The 27,935-nt window shown below is 62.0% G+C and overlaps 3 protein-coding genes across 8 annotated transcripts; 1 reads left to right on the forward strand and 2 right to left on the reverse strand.

Moving 5' to 3' along the window:
• The first annotated feature begins 268 nt into the window (after positions 1-268).
• On the forward strand, positions 269-3,864 carry DPP7 (dipeptidyl peptidase 7). Of its 2 annotated transcripts, none has more exons than XM_055400201.2 (13): positions 269-426; positions 614-727; positions 810-949; positions 1,042-1,205; positions 1,432-1,567; positions 1,644-1,725; positions 1,811-1,977; positions 2,132-2,192; positions 2,621-2,739; positions 2,828-2,984; positions 3,121-3,185; positions 3,448-3,518; positions 3,623-3,864. In XM_055400201.2, exons 1-13 carry the CDS (start codon positions 345-347, stop codon positions 3,729-3,731), a joined length of 1,467 nt encoding a protein of 488 aa, XP_055256176.2. In that variant the 5' UTR covers positions 269-344; the 3' UTR covers positions 3,732-3,864. The 2 variants fall into 2 exon arrangements, with proteins under 2 accessions (XP_055256176.2, XP_055256177.2); XM_055400202.2 differs by having other exon boundaries at positions 1,504-1,567.
• Positions 3,865-5,502: 1,638 nt separating this feature from the next.
• On the reverse strand, positions 5,503-16,726 carry MAN1B1 (mannosidase alpha class 1B member 1). Of its 2 annotated transcripts, none has more exons than XM_088840996.1 (13): positions 16,504-16,726; positions 15,885-15,993; positions 15,114-15,229; positions 13,289-13,443; positions 12,927-13,036; positions 11,559-11,744; positions 10,725-10,873; positions 10,154-10,342; positions 8,506-8,696; positions 7,884-8,004; positions 7,237-7,434; positions 7,029-7,160; positions 5,503-5,873 (listed from the first exon to the last, which is right to left on the reverse strand). In XM_088840996.1, the coding sequence occupies exons 1-13, from the start codon at positions 16,609-16,611 to the stop codon at positions 5,859-5,861; spliced, it is 1,779 nt and encodes a 592-aa protein (XP_088697122.1). In that variant the 5' UTR covers positions 16,612-16,726; the 3' UTR covers positions 5,503-5,858. The 2 variants fall into 2 exon arrangements, with proteins under 2 accessions (XP_088697122.1, XP_055255630.1); XM_055399655.2 differs by having other exon boundaries at positions 5,503-6,422.
• A 3,011-nt stretch (positions 16,727-19,737) lies between these two features.
• UAP1L1 (UDP-N-acetylglucosamine pyrophosphorylase 1 like 1) lies at positions 19,738-26,143 on the reverse strand. Of its 4 annotated transcripts, none has more exons than XM_055399658.2 (9): positions 25,415-26,143; positions 24,606-24,810; positions 24,227-24,402; positions 23,749-23,921; positions 23,401-23,594; positions 22,858-22,998; positions 22,148-22,333; positions 21,535-21,601; positions 20,185-21,144 (listed from the first exon to the last, which is right to left on the reverse strand). In XM_055399658.2, exons 1-9 carry the CDS (start codon positions 25,701-25,703, stop codon positions 20,827-20,829), a joined length of 1,749 nt encoding a protein of 582 aa, XP_055255633.1. In that variant the 5' UTR covers positions 25,704-26,143; the 3' UTR covers positions 20,185-20,826. The 4 variants fall into 4 exon arrangements, with proteins under 4 accessions (XP_088697123.1, XP_055255633.1, XP_055255634.1 ...); XM_055399660.2 differs by having other exon boundaries at positions 20,849-21,076; positions 25,415-26,141; XM_088840997.1 differs by lacking the exon at positions 21,535-21,601 and having other exon boundaries at positions 19,738-20,327.
• Positions 26,144-27,935: the final 1,792 nt, after the last annotated feature.

Consider the following 27,935-nt stretch of genomic DNA (forward strand, 5'->3'; position numbering starts at 1 on the left):
AAGGGCAGGCCCTCCCCAGCCTCGCTCTGGAGAAGGCCGGCGGGCCGGGCAGCGGGGAGGTCACCTCCCACCCATATGCACGTGGCCTGGCGCCCGAGCTGGCGGCGGCCGCAGAGGATGGGAGGCTGGGCAGGCACAGCCCCGCCCCAGCATGGACCCTTGAGCCCTCAGCCCACTTCCGTGCCCCCATGGCGACCGTCTCCACGGTGACACACACGGAAGGGCCAGGAAGCTGGCGCCGGACCTGTAGGGAAGTGCACAGCCCTGCCCGAGCCATCACGTGAGGAGTTCCGCTGGTCATGTGACCCCAACCACCTGACCCGAAGCTGCCGGGCGAAGTGGACATGAGCCCCCATCCCTGGCCGACCCTGCCCTGCGCCCTGGTCTTGCTGCTGGGGCTGCAGCTGCGAGGCCTGGAGGCCAGGGGTGAGTGTGGCCCAAGGCCCCCACCCCTGCCCCGGGCTCCAACCCCCATCCCCTGCGACCCCGCCGGGCCCCAATCCCCATGCCCCCTGCCTGGCTCCCTCCCATCCACCCCTTGCCAGGCCCCCCACCCCATCCCCCGTGGCCCACGATGGCTCCGCCCACCCCCGCTGAACGTGCTGCCCTCCAGCCCACAGACCCAGGGACCCAGAGTTTCAGGAGGCCTACTTCGAGCAGCTTCTGGACCATTTCAACTTTGAGAGGTTTGGGAACAAGACCTTTCTCCAGCGGTTCCTGCTGACAGGTGAGCCGCCCCGGGAACAGCACCCGCTGCTGCAGGCAAGGGGGCCGCCCTCCCGCAGTCCTCACGCGCCTCCACCCGACAGAGAAGTTCTGGAAGAGGGGCGAGGGGCCCATATTCTTCTACACCGGCAATGAGGGGGACGTGTGGTCCTTCGCCAACAACTCGGGGTTCATCCTGGAGCTGGCAGCACAGCAGGGGGCCCTGGTCGTCTTTGCCGAGCACGTGGGTACCGGCCAGGGTCGGGGGGTGTGGGGGTGTCACCCTGGGGGCTCCGAGTCAGTCCCCCCCACCCCCTGCCACCCACCTGCCCCCAGCGTTACTACGGGAAGTCGCTGCCTTTCGGTGAGCGGTCCACGTGGCGCGGGTACACGGAGCTGCTGACCGTGGAGCAGGTCCTGGCTGACTTCGCAGGGCTGCTCCGGGCACTCCGGCAGGAGCTCGAGGCCCCCGATGCCCCGGCCATCGCCTTTGGCGGCAGGTGCGCCAGTGTCTCCTTTCTGTCCCCAGCAAGCGTGCTTGGCCCTGCCCAGAACTTCTGTGGGTCTTGAACGTGTCGGGTCCTGGGGGTCATGGGGTGGGAGGCCCTGAGAAGGCAGAGGACGTGTGTGTCGGCGACACAGCCTGCACGCTGAGAGGCTGCCGAGTCTCCCTTGCAGGAGGTGGGGTGCTAGGGGTTACCCGGGCTAACTCCGCAACCGCACCAGCTACGGGGGTATGCTCAGCGCCTACCTGAGGATCAAGTACCCACACCTTGTGGCGGGGGCTCTGGCGGCCAGTGCCCCTGTGGTCTCGGCGGCAGGCCTCGGCGACCCCTATCAGTTCTTCCAGGACGTCTCCGCGGTAAGCCAAGGCCCCGGCCCCTCCCTACCCTGGGCAGTCAGGCTGGTGGGTGCAGCCACACCCTTCCTCCCTCCAGGACTTCCAAGGCCAGAGCCCTGAGTGTGCCTGGGCCGTGCAGGACGCGTTCCGGCAGATCAGGGACTTGTTCCAGCAGGGAGGTGAGGCAGCTGCCCCCCTGCAGCCATCCCGCCTCCCAATGTGGGCCCGCAGAACCCATAGGCCCGCATCCGCCCCCCCCCGCAGCCCCGCACATCGTCAATCAGGAGTTCGGTACCTGCCAGCCCCTCTCCGGACCAAAGGACCTCACCCAGCTCTTTGGCTTCGCCCGGAATGCCTTCACCGTGCTGGCCATGATGGACTACCCGTACGCCACTGACTTTGTGGGCCACCTTCCTGCTCACCCCGTCCAGGCACGGCACCCGCCTCTGTCACCCGGAACCCGGGGAGGGGCCCGGCCACCCTGGGGTGCTCAGAGCGGGCCCGCCCTGGGGCCTTGTGCCTGCTCAGCTCTGGGACCAGGAAGGGTTGGGGGCGCGGCTGCTGAGGCGCTCCATGCTCCCCCAGGTTGGCTGCAACCGGCTGCTGAGAGAGAGCTCGAGGATTGCGGGGCTTCGCGCACTGGCCGGTGTGTCTGCCCCCCCTGCCCGGGCCCGTGCTGAGTGCGGAGGCCCTGAGTTGGTGGGCGGCAGCCAGGCCCAGGGAGGGCAGTGTGGAGCAGGATGCACGGAGGCCAGCACTTGGCCCCTGGGAGGAAGTGGCCACTCCATGGGCCATCCCCCTGTGGGGCATGGCTCCAGGGCCTTCTGAAAGGCCCCCAGTGCAACGGGCTGCACACCCTGCCCCAGCCTACCCTGCTGGGAGAGGGCACGTCAGGTGGGCTGTCCCGCCGCCCTGAGCAACCCAGATGGAGCGAACAGCACAGCCCGCCCCTTGGGACCAACACCCCAATCTTCTCTGGGCCCACTGGGCCCGAGAGCCCCGACCCCTGCAGGACCCCTCTAAGCGGACAGTGTGGGTGTCCAGGCCCCTGACCCCAGCAGCCCTCTCCCCCAGGGCTGGTGTACAACTCCTCTGGCACAGAGCCCTGCTACGATGTCTACCTGCAGTACCAGGCCTGTGCCGACCCCACAGGCTGTGGTTTGGGCAGTGATGCCAAGGCCTGGGACTACCAGGTATGGGGGTCTGGGGGCCCAGGCGGCCGGGAGCAGGGGGCTGGGGGCCCGGGGCTGCATGGGCCAGCCTGATCGCGGCGTCCCACAGGCCTGCACTGAGATCAACCTGACCTTCTCCAGCAACAACGTGTCAGACCTCTTCCCTGAGCTGCCCTTCACTGAAGCCCAGCGCCAGCAGTACTGCCTGGACACATGGGGCGTGTGGCCACGGCAGGACTGGCTGCAGACCAGCTTTGGGGGAGGCGGTGAGGCCCACGGCGGGGGCTGGGGCGCAGTTCCTCCCCCTGCACTGAGCAGGCTGTTTCTCTGGCTCCAGGACCCAGCCCCTGGGTCAGGCTGAGGGGCCCCCGGTCCCCACCACACTCCCTCCATCCCTTTCAGACCTCACAGCTGCCAGCAACATCATCTTCTCCAACGGGGACCTGGACCCCTGGGCGCGGGGCGGGGTGAGTCACGCGGGGGCCGGGCCCGCGGGCGTCACTCCTGGCCGCGCTCCCGATCCATCGCTGCCTCCTCTCCCTCCGTTGGTTCCCTTTCTCCTGCTGGTGGCCTGGCGTCTGCTCATTCAGGGCCACCTTTCCTTTCTAACGGGGCCGCTCTCCTCAAGCCCCTGCGGAGGCTGCGTCCTACCTGCTGGGACGAGCAGCCGGTGGGCTGGGGGCTCAGCCCAGAGCACAGCGCCTCCAACACAGGCTCCTCCAACGACAGATCCAGAGCAACCTAAGCGCATCCGTGGTCGCCATCACCATCCGCGGGGGGGCGCACCACCTGGACCTCAGGTGCGGCCCTCCTGGGGAAGGGGCATGGTGCCTGGTCGGGGCGGGCAAAGGTGGCGGGGCTCGGGCCAGCCAGCCCAGCTGAGCGCCTCCCTGCCCGCCCCCAGAGCCTCCCACCCAGACGACCCCGCATCCGTGGTGGAGGCCCGCAGGCTGGAGGCCGCCCTCATCGGCAAGTGGGTGGAGCTGGCGAGGCGCACAGGGCTTGGGGGCTGAAGGCTGCCCGCCACAGGGCCAGAGACCACTGGCTGGGGCCTGTGGCGAGGCAGGGGCAGGCAACAGGCCCCAGCTCCTGCAGCCAGAGCCGTGCCAGGGTTGGCAGGGCCTTGCCCAAGGAGGCGCTGGACAAACTGCTGGCCTGTCAGGCGTGGTCGGCCCTACCCCTGTCCTGTCTGAGGCCCTGGACACTGGCGTGCTCACACCACCTCCTCAGTTTTGGCTGTTGAATAAAGCAGAGTCCTTGGCTCCGTGTGCTGTCCTGCATGTCGGGTGTGTGGGCCTTTACCGCGGCAGGAAAGCCTGAGATTCCACAACCAACGGCCATCCCAGAGACCCTGTTCTCAGCCGTGCTCTCCATCCCGAACTACTGCAGTGGCCCCTGCGACCCCAAAGTCCACCTGCCTGGGGCCAGGCCTGCACAGGGTGGGGGGCAATCTGCTTCACTGGGCCGACTGTGCCCCTGGGGCTGCGGAACGTCCAGGAGGAAGCCTGTGGTCCGGAGTCCAGACAAAGCATTGCCGAAGTGGCTCCTGGGCTGCAGGGTGGTGGCAGGGCGCACTGTGTGCCCTGGGCTGGGTTTCTGCACACAGGCAGCCACAAGAGGTAGGCCCTGCACACGTCTGGGTAGAAGCCCCGCTGGGCCTGAGGGCGAGAGGGGATGGCAGCCCCACAGGATGGACACAGGAGGGCCATCGGGAACAAGTGCCAACTGCGGGTGAGGTAGGGTGGTGGGGAGGCCCCGGCAGGCTGGGAGGCTGTGGCCTACGCAGAGGCTGCCGGCAACAGCAACATGTCTCTTCACACACCTGGGGAAAGGGCCAGCCCGGCCCACAGGGGCGCTGGGCTGGGACTGGGCCCAACCCAGAGGTCTGGCCTCTTGCTGGAAAGCCATACCCTGCCCACCTCGGTTCAGTCGCTCAGTTGTGTCTTTCTGCGGCCCCATGGGCTGCAGCACACCAGGCCTCCCTGTCCATCGCCAACTCCTAGAGTTTACTCAAACTCAACTCCACTGAGTTGGTGATGCCATCCAACCATCTCATCCTGTCGTCCCCTTCTCCTCCCACCTTCCATCTTTCCAGCATCAGGGCCTTTTCCAACGAGTCAGCTCTTCGCATCAAGTGGCCAGAGTATAGGACTTTCCGCTTCAGCATCAGTCCTTCCAGTGAATATTCAGGGCTGATACCCTTTAGGATTGACTGGTTGGACCTCCTTGCAGAACCAAGGGGCTCTCACGAGTCTTCTCCAGCACCACAGTGTGAAAGCATCAGTTCTTCAGTGTTTAGCATTCCTTATGGTTCAACTCTCACATCCATACATGACTACTGGATAAACCATAAGTTTGACTCGACAAACCTTTGCTGGCAAAGTAACGTCTCTGCTTTTTAATATGCTGTCTAGGTTGGTCATAGCTTTTCTTCCAAGGAACAGCGTCTTTTAACTTCCATAGCTGGGTCAGCCCTAAGGAACGGGTGCCCCTGGCTGAACAGGAGTGTGAGAGAGGCCAGCCAGGCACCTTGAGAGCAGCAGGCGCCGATACCCCGCACCCAGGGCAGCGGGCAGAGCACAGGGTCCACGGAGGCCACAGCCAGCATCTCACACCCTCACCCTGGGGCCGCCTCGCCCAGCACTTGCACCGTGGGCGGGCATTTCCAAGCTTCCCGGGGCAGAGACAAAGCCAATGTCTGGACACAGGGGAGACTGGACCTGCCGCTGCCCCTTGCCCCGACCTCATACTAGAAATCAGAAAATAAAGACAAAGCAGATGCGATTCAGAACAAGTATACTTTTATCATGGATTAGAAGTCCGTCTGTTGGGCAGCGAGCTGGTGAACATGCCGCCCAGCCCTGCCCAGCCCTGCAAATGCAGGGGTGGATCCCTGAGTCCAACGTGTAAACACCACAGCCAGCCAGGAGCCCGAATCCCCATGAGGTCAGGCAAGCCTCTGGATCGGGCGTGTTCATAGGCTATAAGCCCGAGGCTGGGCTGCACAGGGCTGTGTCCTCAGCCCATCTCTGATCACATCACGGGCTCTGGGCCAAAGTGGCCTGGGCTGACCAGACGCCCAGGACCCCGAGGAAGCCCTTGCAGGGCAGCAGGAGAGTGTTCAGGCTTCAGGAATGTGGTCATGATTTGATTTTCTAGGAAGAAGGAAGAAACTCGCTGAGTGGACAGGATCCCCAGAATCACACCGCCCATTTATTCCTGTGTGTTCCAAACGGTGATCCAACAGGAAGCAGGCGAGGAGCACAGAACCAGCGGCAGACCACCGGATGCCCAGTGGCCACCCCGAGCAGCCACGAGGCCCTGAAACATCCTGGCCCTGTGGCCCGCGGGCCTCTGTCACAAGCCCAGCCTGGAGCACGTGCCGCCAGCAGGAGGGACACCGCACAGCCAAGGTCAGGGCGCGAGGCTTGCTGACAAGCACCCTCACGGACAGCACGTCTCAGCCTCCGGGGCAGCGTCTACTCGAGAGCCGGCCCGCCCGAGGAGGGGGCCCAGATGGGCAGGGGGTGAGCCTCTGTGTTGAACACATAGGTGTCCAGGCTCAGCAGGTCGGGGTCGTCGGAGAAGAGCAGATACAGGTATTTGAGCGTCTCCCCCAGAAAGAAGCTCTCCATCTTGTCCCTGGGCTGGGGGTGGCGGGGGTCCTGGACGTTGCTGATGGAAGAATAGCCGCCCGAGGGGACCTGCTCGAGAGCCGAGGCCGCAGCATCACGACGCTGGCTCAGCCCTCTGGAGGGCTGCCAGTCAGAGGCGCCCAACCCCCGCCCGGGGCCCCCAGCCCTCCCCAGAACACACGGCCCCCAGGGCAGGGTCAGGTGGGGAGGACACCAAAGCCCACAAGGGGAGTGGCCACCTGGAGGTCAGCCATGGTTCCCTTCAGTGACCAGATGCCAAGTGTCACCTCCAAAACCTGCGCAGACCTCACAAAGGCCCCAAGGCCACCCGAGGGGTGTAGAGTCCACCTCAGGGGCCACAGGGTGAAGGTCAAGTCTCAGCCCTGCCAGGGTGGGCAGTGGGCCCTGGGCATAGCAGGGGGTTGTGGCCCCTGGCCTGGGGAGTAGCGGCCCAGAGGTCACCCACCCGCTGGGTGGACACACACTGCCCAAGCCCCACGGAGGACCCAGGACGCTCTGTGCACCTTAGGCCACTGCAGGGACCCTCCCGACAGCTGTCCCCCAGACAGGACCGACGGATGCCCTGACCCCCCGGCCCTCACAGCAGGGCAGGGCCTCCCCACGCAGCCCCTGGGAGGCGCCAGTGAGGCCCTGGGGACACGGGGCGGGGCTCACCCGCGTGTAGGTGTTGAAGCTGTGCAGGATCTCCCAGCCCCAGTCCTGGTACTTGCGGTTGCCTGTGACGCGGTACAGGTAGAACAGGCTCTCCACGGCCTCGGGCCGCAGCAGGTTGTGTCTGTCGGCCGCCTGGGGAGGCACATGGGCTCAGGAGGTGCCTCCCGGCACTCCCACCTGGCCCGGCCCTGAGCCCAGCATGGCTCACCTTAACCTGAACGTCCTTAACAGCCTTCGTGTGATGCAGGTTGAAGTGTGCGATCTCGGGGCTCAGCCCCGTCTCCATCTGACGGTACATCTGGTAGCAGGTGTCCATGAGCGCCTGGGCCAGCTCCATGTGGTCAGCAGGCAGGCCGTGGTGGGCACCCAGAGCCAGTGTCCCTGGCAGGAAGCACACCAGGTGGTCCTGAAACCACAGGGTCACCTCATCAGCGGGTCCAGCGCCATCAGGCCTCAGACAGGGGACTGAGCTGCAGGCCAAGCACCTGGGGCCCCACATGGGCAGGGGAGAAGCTTCTGGAAGGACCACCTCAAAGGTCGATGGAGCCCTGGCTGCAGGAGGGCATGCGACTGGGGGTGGGGGCTCCCCGAGAGCATGGAAGGAGAGACTCGGAGCAGGGCAGGGGTCCTGGAGGAGGTGGGGGCTCTGGGATGGGGGCCCTGGCGCCCCACAGGCCTCAGCTCCTCCTGCTGCTGCCACGGGACACCCACATCCACCCGGGACCACTCACACTCCACGGCCAGGATCACGAGGTTCCCCTGGTCGTCCCCACTCAGAGCCATCAGACATCAAGCACAGAGGCTGGGTCCCCAAGCTGCCTTGAGGCCGGATCAGGGAAATACGCTCCCACTCACCATCTTGGCGCTGAAGCGGCCGTGGTTGAGCTCCCCCACGAAGGTCAGCTTCCTGGGCTCAGATCTAGCGAGCAGGTGCTTCCTGATCCCGTCCACGGCTTCCAGGTAGTCTTCCAGCAGCCTGTGCAGACCAGCGGGGCCTGTGTGCGCTGGCCAGGTGGGCGCACAGCCCTCAGTTCCACAGACAGGGCGTGACCCCGAGCTCCTGTCCCCGTTCTGGGATCTATGAGGCCCGGCTCTGCCTGCCCCATGGGGGTCAGCCTCACGGGCTTCTGGGCCGCCCCCAGTCCTGTGAGGTCAGAGCCTCCCAACCAGCCCCAAGGGGCCACTGGAGACCAGCCTGTGCCAGCCTGATTCACCCTGAACCAGCCTGCGGGCTCCCCAATCAGTGACACTTCCGGGGCCACAGTCACCCCCAGGCTCGAGGCTTGAGAGGATCCCAGCGCCCCACTGGGGTTTATCTCTATTTTCCAGCTGGACAAGGAGCGACCAGGCAGCTCTCTGGGAAAGGGTGCGCTGATCAGTGTCAGAGCACTGAGTTCCAGGACGCTCACATGCCCCGACTGGAGACACCCTTCCCCGAGCCCGGGGGCCACCCCAAAGGCAGAGAAACAGGCCTCACTGCCTCTCCTTCTTCCCGCCCTGGATCCACTGCTTCAGCAGGTACTCGTAGTAGCTGTCGGCCCTGGCGCCCAGGGTGAACATGCCCAGGTGGGTGAAGCTGCCGCTGTTGGTGTTGATGAACATGGGCACCAGCCCGTCCAGCTTTCCACGCAGTGCGTGCACGCGCCTCGTCACCTCCTCTGCGGCCTCCTGGGGCAGACCATGGGGGCGGGTGAGCAGATGGGCTGGGCAGAGGGGCTGCCCTCCGACATGGTGCCTGGACGGCCGACCACGGAACTGAAGCTGTTCTTGAGACACTTCCCAGCCCTGAGCCGGGAGAACAGGTTAGGAGCAAGTGGCCTGCGTGGCGTGACCGTGTCCCAGCAACAGAATAGTCAGGACCCCCATGTCAGTGCCTGGCCAGGGACCTGCTGGTGCCCTCCTACACAAAAGACACGCGGCACGTGGACACACAACACAGAAGACACATGGCGTATGGACACACACACAGCGACACAGCACCGATTAAAAAATCAAAGCCAACTGGAGACGCCGTCACACACCCACGAGGAGGAACAAGTGACAGCTGGCTGGCAGACAAAGGCACGTCTGGACAGGTGGACCCAGCCCGGGTTCCTGCCAACGTCCCCAGCAGCACACCGGCTGCAGCTTAGCAGTGACCAGTCCAGAAACAAGTCCACCATGTGAGGGGCTCTCTAAGCTGAGAAAGGAAGCATCCTGACCGGTCCTGCCACCTTGAGACAGCAGGCTCACTGACCGCTCAGACTGCAGCCACGGCAGAAGACGGGACCCGCTGAGCACGGGGAAAGCGCCAGACAGCAGCCTGTTGCCTGGCTGCCCAGGGCTGTGGAGTGACGAATGGAAAGTCTGTGAACAGTGCTGGGTTGCTTGGGTGGAGGGGACAGTTCTAGACGGTGACGACGGCCAGACACGTAAGCCCAGACAGCCAGTTACAGGAGAGGGCGGGACCTCTCGACACAAACATCTCAACAAAATACAAGACGGGGGTGAGCGGAGAGAAGAGGGAACCTGAGCGGATGCCGACACGCAGACAGACCCGCCCCAGGAGGGGCCCTGTGGAGGCAGGTGGCAGGTGCTGCCGAAGACACCGAGGTAGCTAGAGCCAGCCACAGAGCCAGGTCCGCCATCACCCCACACACGTGGCCAGCACCGCGGAGCAGGAGCCACACCGGCACACCACTCCAGCTGCCCACCTGGGATAGCGTACGGGGCCCAGTCAGGGCGCCACAAGTGGGACAACAACGACGTCACCTACGCTGAGCTGACCACAAAACCCAGAGCTCCAGCCACCCCGCGATGCTCAGCCACAGCAGAGCAGGCATCCTCCCCACTGCAGCAGGCAAGTGGACACCAGGCCACGCCGAGCGCAGCAGGACCAGTCATCAGTGTAGGGGTCCTGAGGGGCAGGCCAGGCAGAGGACTCAGCCTCCAGTCAAGGCCTCTCCCGTCTGCACCTCTGGTGTCACCAGAAAATGCGATTCTCCAGGAAAACCGGGGACAAGAACCAAAGCCGACACGAGTCTCACGGCCCAGCGCCCGTGACCACACAGACCTCCACGTGCTCCGCGAGCCAGAGACGGCCCCGCAGAAAACCCGCACCAGCCGGAAGCGGGGCCCCTCCGTACCTGAAATTTCTTATCCCCCGTGAGACGAGAGAGCTCTCGGAACTCCAGCTGAATGCTTGTCACCTCAGCCACTGTGCTATCAGAGGTCCATCGGGGTGGGTGAGCAACTCCAGTGCCAATGTTTACATCGGAGTACGGGATCTTAGAGGGTGTTCGGAAGGCAGGCATTAACCGATTTCCAAAATCCTCCTGATAAACACAGCGATGAGTCACCGATTCCTGCTGCTCGGTGGCCTTGTCTCCGTGACACGACGGTAAACCCAACACCCAGTTTCAACTAATTCAGTGGACAGACTCGAGTATGCTGGCTTCACGTGACCCAACCCTGGCCAGCTACAAAGACCGAGCTGGACTCAAATCAGTTCAGAATGACCTCACGGGCAGGCAGCAGGCTGGCACAATGCTGCTTCAGCCACTCACGTGCTTGGAAACAGACTCAAGAGCGGGAGGAGACAGAACTGGAAACAAACGCCTGCCGCAGCCCAATCCCATGAGAAAAGCGTTGACTGCTGAGCACTTGAGACCCCAGCCCCGCCCAGGACGCGAGCAGACCCGATGCCGGGACACTCACAGCTTTCTTCAGGAAGAGTATGTCCCCCGACAGGTGGAAGGCACTCAGAAGCCCACCCAGGATCCGGATTGTGCTCTCAAACAGGTTGACGTCCACATCTTTCTGAAACAATAACCTCTTGGACACCCAATTCCTGGCTTCTTGAAATTCTACCACGTGGAACAGCAGAGGTACAGGAACAAATTAACAACAGTCCAGCATTTCCCTGACCGCTCCCTCTGGGGCTATGCACATCCCCTGCAGGGTTTCGACATCACCTCCTCATGCAAGAGGGGGAGCCCAGGAGTCCTCCAACCGCACAGAAAACATGGGGCCAGCGTGCAGCTGGGGGAAGGCCGTGCAGCGTGAGCACAAGTGCTCGACGTCAAAGCCACACTACAGAGGAGCACGAGACAGTGAATGGCTGGGGGCCTGCAGTGCAAGGCAAAGACGAAACAGGCCCGTGAGCGCACCAGTTCAGAGACATCCGGGGACACGTCGCCCGTCCCACCCTGTCTGCACCAAGAAAGACTGAGGGAGACTTGGGGCGCGGCCGGCCGCTGCGTCGGATCACGTGTCACCTCCCCCCACAGGGCCCTCCGCGACAAAGACACGGGCTGCACACACCCCTGGACTCCACCCTCCACCTCTCTCCGCGCTCTGCAGGAGGCGCAGGGCGCACGCATGTGTGAGGACCGAGCACTGCCCGTGGCCAGCACAGCCACTCTGGCAGCCAGGGCAAGGCGAAGCACAGCCCAGCAGGACGCGGCATGTGGTCACCTCCCAGACCAGGCTCACTTGGGCCCGGGGGTCATGCGTGGCGAGCTCAAGCCCACCGCAGGGACGAGCAGGTACCTTTCTTTAGCCCCAGAATCCACATGGTGTCCAGGGCGTCGATCAGCGTGAGGCCGAGGCCGAACCACTCGCTGAAGGACCTGGTCAGGGGCTTCAGCTCGTCGTGGCCCCAGGCGAACTTGCGGTATCCAGCCCACGCGTGGAGGAAGGCATCTACCACGGCCTTCTGGCGCTCGTTCTGGGAGGCTGGGAGGAGGAAAGCAGGGCATGGGCACCCAGACAGAACTGCCCTGCGGCCCCACGGTGAGTGAGGCTGCCGTGGGGGCACCTTAGGCAGCAGTGAAGGCCCAAGCTGAAACTGCCACCCTGCCCATGCTCATCAGCCTCCATCTGGTCCTGGCAGGGACCACCCTCCAGGAAACAGCAAAGGAGCGGAAGCAGAGGAACCAGTATGCCTGGGTGTGCAGTCTGGTTTGCGGACATCTAACGTGATAGGCGCTGGTGACCCAGACAAGAAAACCTGCTCTCAACAATTTAGAAATTCCTTTAAAAAACTAGTAACAGAGCTGCCATGTGACCCAGCTACCTACTCCTGCCTATGTGTCCAGAGAAAACATGACTGAAAGGACACATGCGCCCCAATGCTCACTGCAACACTGTTCACAGAAGCCAATACACGGAAGCAACCTAAACGTCCATCCGCAGAGAAATAAAGAGCGAAAACGCGCTGCGTGCGCACAACAGAGCGTCACTCAGCCTCTCAAAGGACTGAAGCAACGGCATTCGCAGCAACGTGGACGGACCCAGAAACTGTCACAGTGAACGAAGTAACTCAAAGCAGAAGCGTCCTATGACACCCTTAGACATGGAATCTAACAAAAAACGATACAAAAAATGATACAAATCTTACTTGCAAAATAGAAAGGGACCCACAGACTTAGGGAATGCACTTATGGTTTTGGGGACCTGAAAGGTGGGAGGAGATAGTCAGGGCGTCTGGGGCAGACTTGTCTATAGTGCTCTATTCTAAATGGGTAACCAACAAGGATCTCCTTCACAGCACAGAGAACCCTACTCAGTGTTACAGGAGAAAAGTCTGCAAAAGAACAGATACACGTATCCGTATGGTTGAGTCCTTTCCCTGGTCATCTGAGACGATCACAACACTGTTAACCATCTAAAACAGAATACGAAACAAAAATTAAGATGGCTGCAGCACTGGACACTGAAAGACATCTGTGCAGGAGCCAGACGGCACCACCAGAGCTATAGCGAGTGCCTGACCCGCAGAAGCCGGGTCCACCTGGGTGTCCCAGGCTGAGCAGAGCTTTTGAGGGACGGCAGGAGCTGCACGGCCACCCCAATTCACTTCACCGTGACCCTCAGAACGAACGCCAGCTGAGGCCAGAGGGGACAGGCGGACCTTACCTGGGCTGGCCTGAATCCTCACGGCCTTTGGGGAAGGCCTGGGGGGAAACTCTGCCTCCTTGCCAGGAGGTTCAGTGCCCTGCTGTGGCTTGGTCCCTGCTCCCCTCCAGCTGCAGGGAGAGAAACATGAACGCTCAGAGCAGGGACAGAGATGTGGATTCCCCAAGGCTGCCACCAAGCTCAGGCTCAAACTCGCACGCTACCCAGGGGACCGTGAATGGACAAGCCAACAAACACCCTGTTCCACAAGGGTGAACAGTTTGAAACAAAGGAAAACCCTTGTTAGCACTTTCTCTTTGATAAAAAACAAAAACACAAAACACTGGTTCCCACATTCAGACCACCTCTGATGCTCCCGGTACCTGAGGCCGTCTCTCCGCACCTCTGCTCCCCAGCCAGCCTCTCCCACCACCTCTGCCCTCCTCTGGGCCTGGGCCTGCCTCCTCTCCTGGGCGTCTTCATCGGGCGCTCTAATCTGCAGGTTGGGGGGTCCTCGTCGGAAATGCCTTTGGGGCTTCTGGACACAGACAAGAGTCATTCGTGCAATGATTCCATCCTGCTTCTAGGACGCACCCCCCCGCCCCAGTCAGACCTGGAGCCACACAGGGAGCGCTGTGGATTGGCTGAGCAGTTGCAGTTTCCTAGAGGAAATGATTTCCGCTTTTCATACGATACGCGGCTTTGGGATGAGCCCCTTTTTGGTCAGCTCCTGGCTCTGACTGCCTGATGGAAGCTCTGCCAATGGGCGAGTGTAGCCCTGGAAGGTCGGTTAAGCCTGGCCAGAGCGTGTCTGGGAGTCAGACCCCAAGGGCAGCAGGGCAGGGTTAAACCACCCCATTCCCGTCGATGGAGCCACAGAGAACACTGCCCAGGCCTGCGCCCAGGACTTCCACCTCAGCCTCGGAAGGCTGCGGCAGAGGCAGCTGGTCAGTGACAAAGCGCTGTGGGAGGACACACGCGTCCGGCTCCAGCGCCCCAACAGTGGCTGTGACAGCAACTCCTCCAGCTCACAAGGACACAGATTCGTGAACGGAAAAGCCTCTGGCTGCAGCACCCATGGACACCTTGGAGGAGGATCCGTAAACACAACACACTTCCAAGATCCAAAGCCCACCGAGCCGGGCCCCCAGGTCAAGAGAGTAGGTGCGGCCTAAACAAAGCTCCAGGGATGAAGCAGGCTTCAGGGACAAGTGCCACCATCGGACCCAGAGAGGAGGTGCCAGCGCCATCAGGATGTGCAGGGGCCCCAAGACTCGCTCCACAGGAGACGAGGATGTTCACGCCTTCATTTCCAGCCCCACCCGCCAGGCACCAGAATCCAGGTCATGGACGCTGAGGTGTGGAAACGTGTCTCTCGGAGGGGAGACAGCCACGTTCTGCTGTCACATGACCATGAAGTCAGGACAGAAAAGAGTAGCCACAGAAGTGACAGAAGGAATGCTCTTGGCTCTAAAGGGAGAAAACGGCTCTTGCACACACAGACCTTCCAGAGAGACGGGGTCAGAGCAGCCTCCTGTCCCTCCCAGGCACCCTGTGGGGCGTGAGGCCGGCATCAGTCCCAGAGCCTCTGCCTGGGGGCACATGGGCCCACTTGGACACCTCAACCCACGGGAGCGTGTCCCTGGCGCAGAGCACCCCGGGCTCTCAAAGGCCGGCCCCTCTTGGGGTGGGGACCTGCCCTGGCTCTGGCTGACCCCCTCGCCCTCTGTCTCCACATGCGCCCCCACCCCCGCTTGGCCCCCTGGATGGCTCGGGGCCCCCAGCACGAGGCCTCACCCCTGCCCCCACCCTTTCTCGACGGCAGGCATCACGCACCTGCCAACTCCCACTCCTCCCTGCTGACCCCACTGTGATGCGGAGGCCCCAGCATCTCCGTCTGGGCAGGTCAGAGTGCAGACCCCACCTGCCCGCCCTCGGCCAGTAGCTCCCAGGGAACAGGGACGGTCTGTCTCACCCCCCGAGGACCTGGAGCGCCAGCCGGGCACAGAGACGGAGGACAGAGTGGCGCTCCTCTCTCCCTGCATCTCCTCTGTCCAGCAGCCCAGAGCAAGGAGGCTCAGGTGAAAACCTCAGACACGTGGTGGGAGGCAGAATTCTTCCCAGTCCCTCTCAAACAGCCCATGTTGCGCTGACGCGCTTCTGGCCTGGACCCCAGTAACGACTCTACGTTCAGTTTACTTCAAGTACCTGAGGCGACAGCCCCACCACGGTCTCTGGGTTCTCAGCTGCTTTCCGAGGAGCTGGCAAGGCGGGAGGATTTGCTGGTCTCATCTGCCATGCTGCCGCCGACCTGCTGTCCACAGCTAAACAGGAGAATCTGTTTCATCTCAGATACGCCTCAAGGCCCAGAGGAGAGTCAAAGGGTGCTGGAAACAGCACCGACACAGCCAGCACTCCTGGAAAAGGACAGGCTGGGACCTCCGAAAACGGGCAGGTCAAGGAATTCCAGAGTGGCCACAGGGAAGCAAACCTTGCCCATAGCTCCTGGCAGCTTCTGTCTTTATCCCCACCCACAACTCAAACACTTGGCCTTCCTCTTTTCCACTTCAAGGAGGGCCCACGGTGGCTCACAGGCCGATCACGGGAGCGACCCGCGGGGGCTCTGCAGCTTTCCTCCTCCAAGGAGTCACAAGCAGATCCCAGGAAGCAGAGGCCCCTCCTCCCAGCACCAGTGCTTCCTTCCCAGCACTGCAGTGCATGTCAGGAAGTGCCTGCAGACTCCGCCTGCACCCTGAGACCTGGACCTCGGTGTGAGATGGCTGGGACGACACGCCGCTTCTCACAGCAGACGTCTGGGAAACAGTCAGACACCGCAGATTAACAGCCACCTTACAGCGGGGGGCTGGGAACATTCTAGGCTTCTCCTTATCTCACTGCCTGCCAACGCCTGCCGCTGCCAGATGGCTGTGCCACCCCTTAGTCAGCCCTCAGGACGCCCGAGGATCATGCAGCTGGTACCTGTCCACTCGTCAGCCACGTGGACATAGGACAAGAGGCCGAAGAGCATCAGGACCGCCAGCAGAAAGAGGAGCGCCGTCCGCTGCAACCGCGACAGCTGCTTCCACTTCTGAGGGACAGACAACGGCTGCTTCAGTCAAAGGAGCACAGCGAGCAGCCTCTCCCGCCGCGTCAGGCTCCGGGAGGACGAGGAGCAAGTCCCGAGGCCCAGCGTGGGGCTCTGCTGCTTCTGACCCGGGGACGTTTCCTCCAAGCGGGGGCCGCAGGCTGGAGCGGTAGTGCAGCCGACACCCCGCACACCGGCTCACAGCGTCCCACTCCGCTGGAAGCCCACGGACTGTAGCCCGCCAGGCGCCTGTGTCCGCGGGATTTCCCGGCGAGCACACCGGAGTGGGCACACGCCTCCTCCTCCTGGGCGTCTCCCCGACCCAGGGATCGAACCCGTGTCTCCTCTCGACAGGCGGGCTCTCCACCGCCAAGCCACCTGTGCAGCCCCAGCGGCCGCAGCTGGAGCAAGGCAAGCCCCGCGGAGAGCGTCTGCGCCCGCACTGGACGGCGGAGAGGGGCCCGCAGCCCTCCTCGCCGGCGCCCGGTCCCCAGACCCCGGCCCGGCCCTCACCCGCCAGCAGGAGCGACGCCTCAGGCCCCGGCCGCCATCGTAGCTCCGGCCGGGGCTCAGCGTCACCGAGACGAAGTCCCGACGCGCCGGCGCCGGCGGCGGGTACATGACGGCCGCGGGCGCCCGAAGGGCCTCGCCTTCCCGCGGCGTCAGGAATCCCAGCTTCCAGCCGGGCGGATACGGCCGTCGGTCCAAGCCGGGTGTCCGGCCATCGCGGCGCCGCCAACTCCCCGCCCATCGCGCCGCGCCGCCAATGCGCCTCTGCCGCGCCTCCGCAGCCCCACTGCGCCTGCGTCCGTCGCCGCGGCCCCGCCGAAGGCGGGCTCGCGCCCTACGCCCTGCGTCCGCTCGTGCGCGGTGACGTCACGCGCCCCCGGCCGCGCCTGCGCGCCGATCACCGCCCTGGCTGCCCGGCGCCGAGACTGAGCCGTCCTGCGCTCTCGCGCGTTTCCCCCGGCGCCTGTGGGCATCGAGGCTCAGCCGGGGCTTCTCACGGCAGTGCTGACCGCGGGCAGCTGTCCCCTGCTCCACCACGTCAGCCGGGAGCCCCTGAGCTCGGACCCCGGGGCTGGGTTTGACCCAGTTGGTGCCGGGTCCGGCTGGGTGGGCGGGAAGACGCGGGGCCCGGGAGTTAGAAACCCAGGGTTTTTCATCCATCGGACCCGTCGACCGTAAACGTAGCCAGCTGTTTGATCAGGAAAATGAGTTTGTTCGGGCATGGCAAAGGGTTTGCAGTTAAGAACGTGCAACAGTAGCAAGTACTAGCCATGTCGAAACCAAGGAGAGGAATTTACTTTTGTTGTTTTCCAAGATCTGGCGGCCTAAGTATCGACGCTGAGTTTGATCAAATGCAGTTTTTTCGTGGAGACTTTATGTTCTTGTAAAACCGAACAGTTTTAACAGATTGGTGATGGCTTGCTGTGAAGAGGTTTGAGAAGAGGAGAGTAGTAAGTCGTCCCAATGCTGTAATAGCGTGGAGCCTGCAGGAAACCTTGTATCGTCCAAATCAACCTTTAAGTCTCGTGAAAGGAAGGAATTTCAGTGAAACCTCGGGGCATTCATGTCCAGATGCGTTGTTAGTCCTTCCCAAGTGGAATCAGAGGCCTTGGCTGGCCTCATCAGCTGGAATGCAGGCACACCTCATTTAATCATACTTTGCCTCATTGCACTTTGTGCATACTGAGTCTTTGCAGGTTTGTGGCAACCCTGCATTGAGCAAGTTTATGGGCACCGTTTCTCTAACAGCATTTGCTCACGTCCTGTCTCGGTGTCACATTTGGTAATTCTTACAGCTTCATTTTGGTCACTATTATATGTGTTATGGTGATCTGTGGTCAGTGACTTTTCTATGTTACTTTTAAAATGTTATAACTTGTTAATGGTGAGCAGTTTTTTGCAATATTATTTAATGAAGTACATGCATTGTTTTTTAGACACAATGCTTTTGCATGTTTAATAAACTACAGAAGACTAAACAACTTCTGTATGCACTGGTACCAAAAGGTTGACATGACTTGCTTTGTTGTGAGATTCCTTGTTATGTAATGGTCCTGAATGAGACCCACAGTGTTCCTGAAGGCGTTCCTATGCTGAAGAATGCACAACATAACTACAGTGAAAATTGTTGCTTTCAGCAGGAGTGCTTGTCGAGGGTGGGGATTAAGAGCAAGACGGTGTTGAGGGGCAGCAGCATTGATTCTGGCCTGCAGGTCCTGGGCAGACCTCCGTCCTCAGCCACTGGGCTTTCTCACAGGCTCCATTTGGCAGTGTGCACGGGGCGGGGGGCCCTGAGCCCTGGAGCCCTGTCACGGGCTTCAAACCCGGAGGGGCTTCTGTACTTAAGGGTGCTGGTTCGCTCTGGGGAGAGGATTCCAGGGACTTAAATTTGAGTCTTGACGGGAAGGGCACTGTGGCTTTTGTCAGTATCAGCTGGAGATGTTGCCCATGAGGAGGGTGGTAGCTGATTCAATAGGAGCAAATAGGTCAGTGTCTCCAGAAACAGCTCCAGGACTGTGAGAGACAGAGCAGAGCAAAGGCGGTGAACAGTCAGTTCACTTTGTTGGCTATTTCGATTGTTACTGTGAATTCCTAGAATTCTTTCCCCTTTTGGGAGAAAGAAATTCCAGCGTGGTATTTTCTAGGATGTCTTGGCCTAATGAATGCAGGTGGAAGAATTGAGGAGAGGGAGTCGTGGGTATCTCGGGGGGCTTAAGCAAAAAGAAACAGGTTCAGAGACACGTTGAGGTTCATCAGGGACCACCACCATTTGGACCACTTTAGTTTTTCAAGACAGGGGCTACTTTACCACAGTTGAGCTGAGTATGGTAAGAGATTCATTCCCAAACTGGAAACTTGTTTCTGTGAGCTGATGATGAACTGGGTTTGGAAAGAGCCTCATCACTGGGGGCTAGGAGGGTGCTGGAAAGGCTGGTTAGAGCCTGAAGGCACTTGGAAGTACTTAAGCTTGCCACAATCTGTTTCCAGTGTCCTGGCTTTTTGCAACACTGCTGCTGCTTTGTTTAGGGACCATTATTCACCGGAGTTGAAGGTTAAGGATTTGAGAGGTCTCTCTTGGTTGAAGGCTAAATTAGCTAAATCTGGAGTAGACATGGTTTCCTATTTGATCCCAATCCTTTGAAATAGAAGGGAAGGATCTCCTTTCAGCCAATTAACACAAAGCCAAAGGCTACCTCAGCGAATCTGTTACGAAACCAAACTCAGGTCCACTTGCCCACACACTGTAAAGTCAGTCTCCTGATACAAAGATTGGCCTGTGGGCTCTCGTTTCCACAGGGCCAGCAGGCTGCAGCCCCTGGATGGACGCAGACCTGGGACACCCAGTGCTGCTCCCACCACGCTCACTGGTTAGCACACTTGCCAGGCCGGGCTGGATCACAGCACCTTGTGTTTACTGGAAACCCCTGCATTCTGGGAAAACTGAGTTTGTCCATCTTTCAAAACTCAAGTTGCTTCAATTAACAGTTCTCTGGGTGAGAAATGATGGGGGCGCATGGTTCCTACGGAAGCAGGAGGAAGGTGCTTGTAGCCATGGGACCCCCGACCCACAGGGAGCCTCACCCGGGAGAGAGGACTCAGCACGACCAGGGTCTCCTGGTCGCGGCGTCCTCGCATCGCAGAAGGACAGACATCGCAGGAGACAGCGAGGTGTACCCAGGGCCTCTCTGTGCTGAACGAAACCTCACGTGAAGGTGCAATTATTTGGAAACAGAAAGGTTTTGTGAAAGCAAGCTGTTTTAATAGTTTACCCAACGAACTCAACTTGGTAAAGAGGTTGCCCCGTCGTGGCAGTGAGGAGCCCCTGGGCCGGGCGGGACCCTCGGCCTCCTCCTTGGTGACCCTCTGCCCCAGGCCCTCTGCGCGCCTGTGGAGCAGCTGGGAGAAGGCAAGTAAGGCACATGTTAGGACTGACGGCAGAGCCTGGATGGAGGCACAGTCATCCTCCGGGCCCTGGGCCTGGCCCTGACCCTGCCATCACACCCGGGGCGGGACGCGTGGAAGAGCCACCGTGCACTCCAAGCCCCTGGGAGGATCACTTCCACTGAAGCAGCACAGCCCCCTTCCTGGGGGAGACGGCCGCCCGTGGGCTGGAGGAGCCGGAGGGGCGGGGTGGGTCTGGCCAAGCTGGGGGCCGCACTGAGGACGCTCTTCACAGGCGGTGGGGGCAGGTGCCCTGTGCTGCTCTCCAGGCGGGAAGCAGGCAGGGCCCGAGCAGCCAAGCCCGTGGAAAGAGACCAGAGGCAGCCGTCTTCTCCCCACCTTGACCAGGCTGGGGGTGTGCAGTGAGGGGCTGTGCCCACCCCTTCCTGTGGGGGGGGAAGAAGCGCGAGCACTGAGCTGTCAGAAGCCCCCTGTAGGCCTGGGGCAGAGAGGGGTTGCGGGGCGCACCCTCCATGGGTCCCACTGTTTTCTGGGGGCTGAGGCTGTGGACGGAACTCAAGAGAACTCTGCCAGGCGTGCAGGCCAAGCTTCCCGGAGAGCCAGCTCCGGACCTGCTGTGGGCCTCAGCCGGGCAGGGCAGGGGCGCCGGGCTGTGACCCCAGGCTCAGCTGTCTGTCCCAACAGGAGCCCTGCAGGTGCTGCTGTTGCTTCGTCTCCAGAAAAGCGCAGCGTGGCTGTTGCTGCTCTGCCAGGCGGGTCTGCAGGGCCCAGCAGCCTCCTCAGCTCAGACAGGCGCGTGTGCCTCTCAGCAACTGCCGTGCCCGCCCTGGCCCCACCCCAGTCCCCCGAGTCCCTCTGCCTCCAGCCTGGTCGCCACCGCAGGAGTGAAGCCAGAGCGCCCCCAGGGGCCCTGCAGGCCTGGAGTCACCAGGCTCCCGGGGCTTGGGTGGTGGGAGGCCTCCCACCCCTGTGGAGGAAGCCCACTCCGTTCTGTGCTCCCTGGTCTGCAGCCAGAATCGAACAGCAGCTCTCCTTCCCAGAGCCCGGGCAGGGCTGTGTCCTGAGCCCTGGGCCCCAGGGTCGGCAGGGCTCAGGGCTGCAGCTCCCTGGCCGTGGCCTCGTCCAGGATGAGCGGGGGCCGGAACTCGCGTCCTCGCAGGCACTCCTCCAGCCCCTGGAGACGAGCAGGTCGTGACAACCGGATCCCACCTCCTGGTCCACTGGGTGAGGCCCCAGGTCAGCCTGGAGCCAGCGGGCGGCAGGGCCAGAAAGGCTTCTAGGAGCGAGGGCTGGATGCCACCTTGAGCCCCCGGGCCCACGCAGCTGTCCCACAGGGCCGGCCAGAACTGCCCATGGGGGTGCAGGGCGGGCTATCCTCCCACTGAGAGCCTCCACTACCACTGGCCCAAACCCCAGGCTCAGATGGACCTTTGCCTTCCCCAACCCCTCCAGGCTTCTGACAGCTCACTGCACCCCAGGTCTCAGACAGTCCTCTGTGACTGAGGGACTGCTGACCCTGCCAGTCGACCGTGGCAGAGCTGTGACTTTGCAGCCAAGCGCCCAGCTCAGGCTGCCCCGTCCGACCCCGCCAGCCCAACCCCAGGGGAGCCCGCCCCGGCAGTCGGCTCTCACCTCTCCAGCATATGACACCAAGGGTGAGATCTCACAGACGGCTGGAGGCTCTGTGCTGCCAGGCAGGCTGGGGGTGCACTCGTCAGCATCAGCTCAGGGTCCTGTCCCTGCGCCCTCCGTGGCCCCACCCACCAGGGAGCTGGCCAGTCCCTGCCCACCCAGTGGACCATCCCCCACACCCACAGCCCTCCTCCAGGCAACCTTCTTCCTCTAAACACCCGGCCCTGGGCACCGCCCCAGAACGACAGCCCCTGACTTGGTCTGAAAAACCCTCCTTGTCCTCTGCAGGCATCTCACAGCCCGGATAGCCAGATTCAGGAGGTGGCTGTGAGCACTGGGGTGGAACCTAAGTTTCTATTCTTTCCCCACCCTGGAAAATGACCTGCCTGCTGCTTTCTGGGTGCCCCGCCTGGGAAGGTGCGGCCCTCACATCCCCGGGGCCCTGAACAGACCTCGAGAACCGTGCACACGGTCATCTGCATTCGGCGTGGTGCCAGGGCAGAAGCTCCCACCCCAGCTCAGCAGCCACGCCAGCAGGGCCCTGGGGTGGGGCTTGGGCTGTGACACCCTGACACCACTGTCCTTCGGGCCACACCCCACAGCCCACACTCACCTGGGCTGCTCGGGGAGCTGGGCTCCGTGCGCGTCCAAGAAGCGGGCACCCGCCCGCAGGGCCCACCGGCAGTGCTGGGCGAGCAGGGCCCGCCGGGATGTGGAAGGGCTGTCCCTGTCGGCCGAGTCGCCATTCTTGAGCGGGGAGAACTCCTCCTCCCGCAGCACTTGGAAGGCCACAAAGTTCCTGGTGGGGGGGGGCGGGGGAGACAGTTGCAGACCCGACGTGCTGGCCCAGACGCCCTGGGCCCTGGCAGCTGAAAGCCAGGTCAGAGCAACACAGACTACTTGGGGGTCTGTTCTCTGGGCCCCGAGCATGCGTGAGTCTTTGTTCCAAGACCCCGGAGCTATCTTTGGTCCTCTCTTCCCGCCCCCGTGCCCACCAGCCTGACCCCCAGAACCTGGGACCCCAGATAGGGGTCACCTACTCTGGGAGCTCCAGCTGCTTCCCCTGGAAACAGCTTCAGGGCCCCAGGCCAGGGCAGAGGGGGACTCAAGAGGAAGCACAGGTGTGCCCCCAAGTCCACAACGCCGAGGGCTCCAACTGCCCTAGACGCACCCTCCGCTCCCACCCCAGGGACTGCTTCCTCTGGGCTTCTTGCACCAAAACCCCCCAGAAAAGGGGCACAGCCTCCATTTCCCTGCCTGTTGGGCCTCAGAACTACCATAAGATGGGGGGGGGGGAGGAACAGACACGGCTTCTGCACTGACTTGGCAAACGGGAGCACGTCAAACACGAACTTCTCCATCTTGATCCCATTCGGCTGGAGTGGCTTTACTGGGTTCCCGAGCTCGTCCACACAGGGGACCTTCTTCACAGCCACGTGTGGCTGCAGCAGGGGCTCGAGCTCCCTGGAGACGTGAGGCCAACAGGAGGTTAGATGCAGTTCAGACGGGACATCTCGGGGCCCCAGCCTACCTCCCTCATGCCTGGCCAGGCGGGGCAACTGGACAGATGGACACAATGGACACAGGGCAGTGAGGGCCCACCTGAGCCCTGTCTGCAGAGCCAGAGAGCTGGCCACCGTCAGCCTCACCCCTGCCCAAGCACAGTGGCAGCGGCAAGTCCCGGGATGGGTGGCACAGCCTGTCTACAGGAGGGCCAGGCCCACTCGGCCGCACCAGCTGCCGAGCTCTCTGGTGCCTCCAGCTTATTTAAAGTCAAGAGCCCTTCTGCACTGCAAGCCACAGCAGCTCAGGTCTGCCCCCAGGCCCTGCAGCCAGGCTGGGCGGGAAGCCGCCTGCCACACACACCTGGTGACCGTCCGGAGGAAGTCTCGGGTGAAGAAGTGGTTGCAGATGTTGCCTGCGTTGTACAGCAGGCCCCCACCTGGCGCGCGCAGCTGTGCCACCTCGGGGCTGATCTCGCTGTACTCCACCACCTGGGGGACGCCGTCCACCTGGCACACCACGCCCACCGGCTCCTCAGGGTACGCCTTCTCCACCACCTGCAGCCGCAACAGGATGGATAGATGCCTGGCTGGGCCGACTGGGGCGGGACGGGGCAGGCGGGCAGGCGGGGCATGGAGGGCGGGGCGGGGCGGGGCTGGGAGGAGGAGGCGGGGTCAGGGACAGGAGGAGGCGCGGCGCGCGCAGGCTCACCTTGGCGCCACAGTCGGCGCCCCGCAGCACGCAGAAGCCTATGAAGAGCGGGTCGGCCAGCCGCACCAGGATGTTGTCCACACAGTACACGTGCACGAACTCCACTCCTCGCCGCTCCATGTCCTCCAGGATCCGGTGGTCCTGCAGCGCGCTGTACAGGCCGCCATTGCCATCTGCCGACGCAGGAGAAAGGGCCTCGCGAGGGCTCCGGGCGGCCTCTGGCTGACGGTGTGCTGGAGACAGCGGAGGCTTGCGCCTGAAGGCGCGCTCTATCGCTATCCAAGGAGCCCTGTGGCTGTTCCACGTGACAGATGGGAATCAAGAACCAGAGAAAGGAGGCCGGCCACTCGCTCAGGACTACACAGCCTCTGGGCAGCATATTCCGGCCTCTGTCCCAGGCCTCTTGACCCGGAGCTAGCTCCACATTCTCGGCCTTCCTCCACGTTCAGACCCTTCCCGCCTCAGCGACGGGGCGTACCTGGCGCCATGGCGACCTTGTCTTTCCTCTCCAGGATGGCCCTGCCATCGAAGGTCACAGCAGGCAGCATGCGCTGCTCAAACATGATCACGTTGTTCGGATCCAAGTGGAAAAAGTCACGCTCCTTGAAGAACTTGGCCGTGGGCCCCAGCGTGAACTCACTGGTCATGATGTACCTGCAAGGGAGGCACGGCTGAGCCAGCCCTGCGGAGGGCCTGGTCCCCCTGGCAGATGGGGCTGGCAGGCCTCCCTCTGGGTGGGGGCTGGGCTCTGTCTGGGGCTGTGCTGGGGTTCAAGTCCTGGTGCGGAGCAGGACTGGGGCTACACAAGGTGGGGGGTGGGAATCACTCTGGGGCCCAGGGAATGCAGGCGGGCACACCAGGGCACGGTGCAGCGGGTCCCGTAGCGCTCGCCAGCCAGCTGCTCCACCCGCCGAATCCGTTCTGCCTGCAGCTGGTACAGGGTCTTCTGGCTGGGCAGCCCCACCTGATACATGCCCTTGGGGTAGGTCACTCCCAGGCGGGTGCCCTGCCCACCGGCCAGCAGCAGCACGGCCACCTTGTTCAGGGCGATCTGATGGAAACCTGGAGGCAGGGGGCACCATGAGGGGGTTCCCGAAACCCACCACACGATCACCCCTTCATTTTAGCGCAAACCAAACTTGAGCCTGGGGCTGCGAGCCACAGCACAGAACTTTCCAGATGACACTCCGACCTGGGCCGGGGCCTCACCCACCCCTAACCTTACCCCGACCCTGCCGAGGTTCTGACCACGCCCTCCTGGGTCCTTCAGAGGAAACACCTCGCGGGCCTGTTCAGAGCCTCCTGGGTGCAGGGACCCGGAGAAGACTCCCCTCCAAGAGCAACAAACAGCCTCAGCTACGGGCCAAGAGGCAAGGAACACAGCTCGCCAACGCTGCTGTGAAAAGGAGCCTGTGCAAGTGTCCACGGGTCCCCTGCTGTAAGTGGCAGCTGGCCAGCCAGGGGCGCCCAGCACAAAGCACACCCCCAGGGAATTCGGCCTGGGGGCGGCGGCCCCAGAACCAACCCGAGCCGGTACGTGAGAGAGGGCAGGCAATTTCACGAAGAAGGCAAACTGAGCTCCCCGCGCGCCCCGCTCTGCCCTCTCCGTGGGCGTGGCCCCTTCCGGCCGCCCGCGGCGCCCGCCGCCCGGACCCCCGCCGCCTACCTTCCTCCTCCCAGAGCCGCCGGGTCTGGGGGTCACCCTCGCTCGCGCTGCCCACGCGCTCAGGAGGCAGGGGCTGCAGGCGCGCAGCCAGGTCGGGCGGCGGGCCCGGGGGGCGCGCGCAGGCGGCAGCCGCGCGCTGGCAGTGCCGGCGCAGCGCCTCGGGCTCCAGGGCCTCGAGCTGGGCCAGCAGCGCGGCGCGGGGCTCCGGCGCCAGCTCGGCGCAGAAGCGCAGGAGGTGCTGCTGGCCGGCGCGCTGCAGCCGGGCGCGCAGGTCCGCCTCCGAGGCCATGTTGCCGCCGCCCGCCGCGCCGGCGCTTGTGACCCGTGCTCTCAGGCCGGTGTCACGGGACCCGGCGGGCGGCCCCGACTCCAGCCGGGCGGGCCCGGGGCGCCCCGCCTCGACCCCGCCCCGCCCCGGCCCGGCTGGGTCGCAGACCCCTGCCCACTCCGCCTCGCTTCCGCCCCCGCCCCGCCACTATTCAGCCCGGGAGGCCGCTCCGAGCCCCGCCCCGCCCGCGCTGGCGCTGGAGGGCAGGCTTCACATTTAGTTCGCGTCCTAGCCCCCAGTCCCCAGGGGAGGCTAGGGTCCGTCTCTGCCAGCGGCCGTGTGGGCATCTACCAGGACCCCTGGCGCCAGGGACCACAGTCCGGGGGCTCAGACGGAGGGCTGGGCGGGGGCGGACAGAGCCAGATCACCAGCACGGCCCCCAAGAAGGCCAACCTTCCTGCCTGGGGGCCCCCTCCTTCTCATTCCTCCTCCTTCCCATTGCCGTGTGACCGGAAGCACGCAGGAGCTGCCCCTGGCCCTGCTTTTTTACTTTAACCGTCAGGTTTTAAACCTCTTACTGTTTACCGCCTCCTTGGTTAAAAATATGAAAGAGTAGCTTCAGGCACTAGAGGACAAAATTTTCTTTTAGCAGCTAGTTTCACTAAGTCTAAAAGTCATACCCATGGTTAAAACAAGTTAAAATGGTGCTTTAGGACCCGAAATGAGAAGATCTCTGGGACTTCCCTGGTGGTCCAGAGGCTAAGACTCTGATCTCCTGATGCAGGGAGGCTGAGATTGATCCCTGGGCAGAGAACTAAGGCCCCACACGCTCCAACTAAAGATCCCAGGCTGTTGTTAAGTCATCAGTCGTGTCTGTCAGTGACCCCACGGACTGCAGCACGCCAGGCTCCTCTGTCCTCCAGTATCTCCTGGAGTTTGCTCAAATTCATGTCCACTGAGTCCGTGATACCATCTAACCATCTCATTCTCTGCCACCATATTCTCCTCCTGCCCTCCATCTTTCCCAGCATCAGGGTCTTTTCCAATGAGTTGGTCAAAGTATTGGAGATTCCGCTTCAGCATCAGTCCTTCCTGTGAATATTCAGGGTTGATTTCCTTTGGGATGGACTGGTTTGATCTCCTTGCAGTCAAAGGGACTCTCAACAATCTTCTCCAACACCACAGTTCCAAAGCATGATTTTTTTCAGCTCTCAGCCTTCTTTATGGTCCAACTCTCACATCCATACATGACTATTATAGCTTTGACTGTATGGACCTTTGTCAGCAAAGTGATGTCTCTGCTTTTTAATACGCTGTCTAGGTTTGTCATAGCTTTCCTTCCAAGGAGCAAGCGTCTTTTAATTTCATGGCTGCAGTCACCGTCCCAAACCTGCCACTGCTTCCACTTTTCCCGTCTATGTGCCATGAAGAGCTGGGACCGGATGCCATGGTCTGAGCTGTTGTTGTGTTTTAACGTTGAGTTTCATGCGGCTTTTTCACTCTCCTCTTTCACCTTCATCAAGAGGATCTTTAGTTTCTCTTCACTGTCTGCCATTCGCATGGTATCATCCGCATATCTGAAGTTGTTGATTTCTCCTGGCAACCTTGATTCCAGCTTGTGATTCGTCCAGTCAGCACTTCCCATGACGTGCTCTGCATTTAAGTTAAACAAGCAGGGTGACAATATATAGCCTTGCTGTACTCCTTTCCCAATTTTGAATCACTCAGTTGTTCCTGGCCAGTTCTAACTGTTGCTTCTTCTTCCTTTTCTTTTATTGTAAATAGTTTTGTTCACTTTTGGGTATGCTGGGTCTTTATTACTGCCCGGGCTGTTCTCTAGCTTCAGAGAGTAGGGTACACTTCCCAGTTGCAATGCACGAGCTTCTCACTGTGGTGGCTTTACTTGCGGAGCACAGGCTTGAGGGCGCTCGGGCTTCCACAGTTGCAGCTTCCAGGCTCCAGAGCACAGGTTTAGTGGTTGTGGCACACAAGCTCAGTAGCTCTGCGGCACGTGGGGTCTTCACAGAGCAGGGAGGGTGCCAGAGTCTCCTGTACTGGCAGCCTGGTTCCTTACCACTGAGCCATCAAGGAAGCCCTCACTGTTGCTTCTTGACCTGCATACAGGTTTCCGAGGATACAAGCAAGGTGTTCTGGTATGCCCATCTCTTTAAGAATGTTCCACAATTTGTTGTGATCCACACAAAGGCTTTAGCATAGTCAATGAAACACAAGTAGATGTTCTCCAGGAATTCC

Source organism: Moschus berezovskii, chromosome 11, assembly GCF_049115385.1.
Source record: "Moschus berezovskii isolate FMDL1 chromosome 11, NW_MosBer_1.0, whole genome shotgun sequence".
NCBI classification, from domain to species: domain Eukaryota; kingdom Metazoa; phylum Chordata; class Mammalia; order Artiodactyla; family Moschidae; genus Moschus; species Moschus berezovskii.

What these genes read in the sequence shown, in the direction of transcription:
- UAP1L1 (XM_055399658.2), bottom strand. Translation starts at nt 25,703, where the DNA reads ATGGCCTCGGAGGCGGACCTGCGCGCCCGGCTGCAGCGCGCCGGCCAG. An exon ending in TTCCTCCGGACGGTCACCAG is followed by an intron (nt 22,999 to 23,400) that starts GTGTGTGTGGCA and finishes TCACGTCTCCAG; the next exon opens with GGAGCTCGAGCCCCTGCTGC. An exon ending in CAGCTCCCCGAGCAGCCCAG is followed by an intron (nt 21,602 to 22,147) that starts GTGAGTGTGGGC and finishes GTGCACCCCCAG; the next exon opens with CCTGCCTGGCAGCACAGAGC.
- MAN1B1 (XM_055399655.2), bottom strand. Translation starts at nt 16,611, where the DNA reads ATGTACCCGCCGCCGGCGCCGGCGCGTCGGGACTTCGTCTCGGTGACG. An exon ending in GGCGTCGCTCCTGCTGGCGG is followed by an intron (nt 15,994 to 16,503) that starts GTGAGGGCCGGG and finishes TCTGTCCCTCAG; the next exon opens with AAGTGGAAGCAGCTGTCGCG. An exon ending in GGCGGGAAGAAGGAGAGGCA is followed by an intron (nt 8,005 to 8,505) that starts GTGAGGCCTGTT and finishes TGGTCTGCACAG; the next exon opens with GCTGCTGGAAGACTACCTGG.
- DPP7 (XM_055400201.2), top strand. Translation starts at nt 345, where the DNA reads ATGAGCCCCCATCCCTGGCCGACCCTGCCCTGCGCCCTGGTCTTGCTG. An exon ending in TGGTCGTCTTTGCCGAGCAC is followed by an intron (nt 950 to 1,041) that starts GTGGGTACCGGC and finishes ACCTGCCCCCAG; the next exon opens with CGTTACTACGGGAAGTCGCT. An exon ending in GACCAGCTTTGGGGGAGGCG is followed by an intron (nt 2,985 to 3,120) that starts GTGAGGCCCACG and finishes CATCCCTTTCAG; the next exon opens with ACCTCACAGCTGCCAGCAAC.